The 4,967-nt window shown below is 49.7% G+C and overlaps 1 protein-coding gene across 1 annotated transcript; it reads left to right on the top strand.

The window, feature by feature from the left end:
- The first annotated feature begins 366 nt into the window (after positions 1 to 366).
- On the top strand, positions 367 to 2,572 carry YJU2 (YJU2 splicing factor homolog). The gene is made up of 2 exons (XM_066359383.1): positions 367 to 580; positions 718 to 2,572. The coding sequence occupies exon 2, from the start codon at positions 953 to 955 to the stop codon at positions 1,919 to 1,921; it is 969 nt and encodes a 322-aa protein (XP_066215480.1). The 5' UTR covers positions 367 to 580; positions 718 to 952; the 3' UTR covers positions 1,922 to 2,572.
- Positions 2,573 to 4,967: the final 2,395 nt, after the last annotated feature.

Consider the following 4,967-nt stretch of genomic DNA (forward strand, 5'->3'; position numbering starts at 1 on the left):
ATTGTACATGTGAAACATACCCAATGTTAAAAACCAATGTTACATCAAATAAAAAAAAGCAGAAGAAGAAGCCGGGCCTGCGGTGGTGCAGTGGATAAAGCATAGATCTGGAATGCTGAGGTTGCTTGTTAGAAACCCTGGGCTTGCCCCGTCAAGACACATACGACAAACAGTCAACAACTAAAAGTGAAGCAAACGGGACTTAATACTTCTCGCTCCACCCCCACACCCCACCCCACACTCCGTAAAATCAATAAATAAAATCTTTAAAAAAAAAAAAAAAAGAGTTCACAATTAAATGAAGCAACGAGTTGATGATGCTTCATTCTCGCTCTCTCAAATCGGTAGGAAGAAATTAAAGGGAAAACGCAGGTGGCAGTGGGGGGCATTTGGCAGCTATTATGTGTGTATGGGGCCACGTCTTTGAGTTTGCCTGTGATTTAAGTAAACTTGGGACGAGGTTTCCAGGGTGCTCCCTTGTCGCTTGTAACGACCTGTGTAGCCCGTGGGAATTGCCCCCAGGCCCCACGTGAGCGCTGGGACATATAAACGCCTGGGTTCCCAGAGACCAACGTACAGGGTAAGTGCTCTATTTCCTTTTTTCAAAATTTTTTATTTCCTGAATTAAACAAATAAACAACAAGGGGTGTTGCGACCGCAGCCATGTCATATCACGACAAAATTTTAACCTGATCTCTATAACTTCCCCAAATCCAGACTGCCTCCGGAACTTTTGTTGCGCTACCGACGTTGCAACTCGGGAGGAAAGACACAAGGATTCGGACTCTGACAGGCGGGGATCGGAGCTAATGAAAAAGAAAAATGCGAACGTTGCAGCCAATAATAGAGGCAGAAAGAATGACGTCAACGGAAGTATGCGGGACGGTCACGGAAGTTTGATAAACACGGATCCTAAACAGTTCGCCTGTGCTAGTGAGGATAGAAGGCAAGGATGTCGGAGCGGAAAGTTTTAAACAAATACTATCCCCCAGACTTTGACCCGTCAAAGATCCCCAAGCTCAAGCTCCCCAAAGACCGGCAGTACGTGGTGCGGTTGATGGCTCCCTTCAATATGCGGTGTAAAACGTGCGGAGAGTACATCTACAAGGGTAAGAAGTTCAACGCGCGCAAAGAGACGGTGCAGAACGAGGTCTACCTGGGCCTGCCCATTTTCCGTTTCTACATCAAGTGCACGCGCTGCCTGGCAGAGATCACCTTCAAGACAGACCCCGAAAACACAGACTACACCATGGAACACGGAGCCACGCGGAACTTCCAGGCCGAGAAGCTCCTGGAGGAGGAGGAAAAGAGAGTGCAGAAGGAGCGGGAGGATGAGGAGCTGAACAACCCCATGAAGGTGCTGGAGAACCGAACCAAGGACTCCAAGCTGGAGATGGAGGTCCTGGAGAACTTGCAGGAGCTCAAGGACCTGAACCAGCGGCAGGCCCACGTGGACTTTGAGGCCATGCTGCGGCAGCACCGCCTGTCCGAGGAGGCGCGGCAGAAGCAGGAGCTGGAGGAGGATGAGCGGGAGACGGCAGCCCTGGTGGAAGAAGCTAGGAAACGAAGACTGCTGGAGGACTCCGATTCGGAAGAGGATGCTGCTGCTCCTGCCCCGCCCCAGCCGGCCCTGCTACCCAACCCCACCGCCATCCTGGATGAGGCCCCGAAGGCCAAGAGGAAGGTAGAGAGCTGGGAGCGGAGCGTGGGCACCCTTGGCAGCAGGCCCCAGCTTTCGGGCCTCGTCATGGTGAAGAAGACAGACCTGGATGGCAACACCCCACAGGGCCATCCGGCACCCACTCTGGACACTGTGAAAAACGGGAAGGTGGCAGACCCTGCACCGAGGACGCTGGGCGCCTCCTCCCTGAGCCAGCTGGGTGTGTATTCGGATAGTGAGGACAGCAGCAGCAGCAACTGAGGCCCTTACCCAGGTCAAAGGTCATATGTCCCAACTCCAGCCGTGGGTGGCTAGGGCAGGAGGCCTTGGCACCAACCAGAACACAACCGGACAAAAATGAATGTCCTCAGAGGTTGGCAGGATCAGCCACGGCTTCAAGTGAGGGTCTCGGTTTCTCTCCTGTGCCCCCAACCACCGAGGTCCAGCCCTTCTAGACCTTCAGATCCAAAGCTCATGCTGTGCTCCACCTGGCACCAAGGTTAGGGCTAGGACGTCCCTAGGAGGATGATCCTGTCTTGGACAGTCCTTGAGATATTAGCCATGTTTTGGGTATGTGGGTGAGCCCATCCACCATTGTTGGCTCCAACCCTTCCCACCACAAAATCATCTGGAACCAATCCTATTGGGATACATTAAAGCCCTAGAATGTATATACAGTAACTACAAGTGGGAGACACCCTGGCTGTTTTTAATTCACAACAGGTAGAAATTCAGTTTTCAAATGATGGACTCCAAACTCCAGCCCAGGCGACTGAAAAAAGACTGTTTTCTGTTCAGCTTGAAGACTGGGATGCTGTGGGAGGGGGAGCCATCCAACCCCATGGACTCTTACTAGGTTTGTCACAATGGATCTTTTTTTTTTTTTTTAATATACCAAATAAGACTTAGTCTGCTTTAATAAAGTCTCATTGAGTGTAAAGTTGGTCCGTATATCATTGTTGTAACACTAATTAATGGTGTCTACATTAATATTTAGCTTTGTGCATTTGTGGGAATTTTACCAGTTTATATGGAGAGGTGCTCTTAGACCATTTCACACTTTGTTAAAGCACCAGTAATGTATCTGGTATATGCCAACCTGCCCTGAGCTGTTTTTCCACAAATCAATGACCCACTGTTTTAACCCTGGAAACTGGTTAAGCATTGCCCTTGAAACAGGTGACTTAGCACATGCCATCACATCTAGCTGAGTTGGAGAATAAAATACCAAGGCCACTTTGGTAAGTAATACCTAATAAGCCTGACCAGGCGGTGGTGCAGTGGATAGAGCGTCAGACTGGGATGTGGAAGGACCCAGGTTTGAGACCCCGAGGTTGCCAGCTTGAGCGCAGGCTCAACTGGTTTGAGCAAAGCTCAGCAGCTTGGACCCAAGGTCATGGCTCGAGCAAGGGGTTACTCGGTCTGCTGAAGGCCCATGGTCAAGGCACATATGAGAGAGCAATCAATGAACAACTAAGGTGTTGCAACGAAAAACTGATGATTGATGCTTCTTATCTCTCTCCGTTCCTGTCTGTCTGTCCCTATCTATCTTTGTCTCTGTAAAAACAAAAGTAATTCCTAACAAAATGTCTTTATTTGAAGGTATCTTATTTTGGTTTTTGTACAGAGAAACTTTTTTTTTTTAAAGATTTTATTTATAGCCTGACCAGGTGGTGGCAGAGCAGATAGAGTATCGACCTGGGACACTAAGGGCCGAGATTTGAAACCCCAAGGTCAAGCTTGAGCGCAGGCTCACTGGGCTTGAGAGCAGGGGTCACTGGCTTGAGCATAGGATCATAGACATGACCCCATGGTCGCTGGCTTGAGCCCAAAGGTCACTGTCTTGAGCAAGGGGTCACTGACTTGGCTGGAACCCCTCAGTCAAGGCACATGTGAGAAGCAATCAATGAACAACTCAAGCACCGCACCTAAGAGTTGATGCTTCTCATCTCTCCCTTTGTCCCTGTCTCTCGCTAAAAAAATAAAATAAAAGGCCCTGGCCGGTTGGCTCAGCGGTAGAGCGTCGGCTTGGCGTGCGGGGGACCCGGGTTCGATTCCCAGCCAGGGCACATAGGAGAAGCGCCCATTTGCTTCTCCACCCCACCCCCTCCTTCCTCTCTGTCTCTCTCTTCCCCTCCCACAGCCAAGGCTCCATTGGAGCAAGGATGGCCTGGGCACTGGGGATGGCTCCTTGGCCTCTGCCCCAGGTGCTAGAGTGGCTCTGGTCGGGGCAGAGCGACGCCCCGGAGGGGCAGAGCATCGCCCCCTGGTGGGCAGAGCATCGCCCCTGGTGGGCGTGCCAGGTGGATCCCGGTCGGGCGCATGCGGGAGTCTGTCTGACTATCTCTCCCCGTTTCCAGCTTCAGAAAAATACAAAAAAAAAATAAAAAAATTAATTTTAGAGATTTAGAGAAATCGGGGCAGGGGAAGGACAGGAATAAGCAGGAAACATCAACTCATAGTTGCATCTCATATGTGCCTTGACCAGGCAAACCCAGGGTTTTGAACCAGCAACCTCAGCATTTCAGGATGACGATTTATCCACTCACCACCGCAGGTCAGGCTATAGAGCTTTTATGTTGGCGGGAAGGGTATTGATAGATATTGCCACCCCTGAAACTGCGTCTCTCCCTCCCAGTGTGCAGCAACACCTCCCTGTATATAATCACAGTCATATTATGGAATGTTGAGTTCTGTTGATCTATACCTTAAGAAATGAGGGGTACCGTTTTAGAGAAAGAAGGAATAAAATTGGGTTCCTTTTAAATTGAAAGGAAAGCCAGCCCTTGAGGGTAGCTTAAGGATCAAGGTGTAACAAATGAGGATAGCTCCATGGCCTCTGCCTCAGGCGCTAGAATGGCTCTGGCCACAACGGAGCAATACCCCAGATGGGCAGAGCATTGCCCCTGGTGGGCATTCTGGGTGGATCCCAGTCAGGCACATTGGGGAATCTGACTGCCTCCTCCCTTCTCACTTCGGAAAAATACAAAAGTAAAATACATATACAGAAAAGTGCAGGTAAGTACTATAACAAATAGTACTTTGATAAGAGAGAGACTTGAAGTTCAACTCATTATTGCACTCTCAACATTAAACTCTAAAGACATAAATAGACTAGTAGAAAGTAGCTGATCTGCCTTCTAGAAGAGAGCAAATTAAGGGGAGGATGGTGTCCAACAGAGCTGTAGCCACAGGGTACTATGGTGCTGTGCCCCAGCCACAACACTGAAGCCATTCCACCTGGGCTTTGTTAAGCAGCTGCTCCATGCCAGGCACTGTACTCAGTGCTGAGGATACAACAGAAAAC

The sequence above is a fragment of the Saccopteryx leptura genome, chromosome 1 (assembly GCF_036850995.1).
Source record: "Saccopteryx leptura isolate mSacLep1 chromosome 1, mSacLep1_pri_phased_curated, whole genome shotgun sequence".
Taxonomy (NCBI): domain Eukaryota; kingdom Metazoa; phylum Chordata; class Mammalia; order Chiroptera; family Emballonuridae; genus Saccopteryx; species Saccopteryx leptura.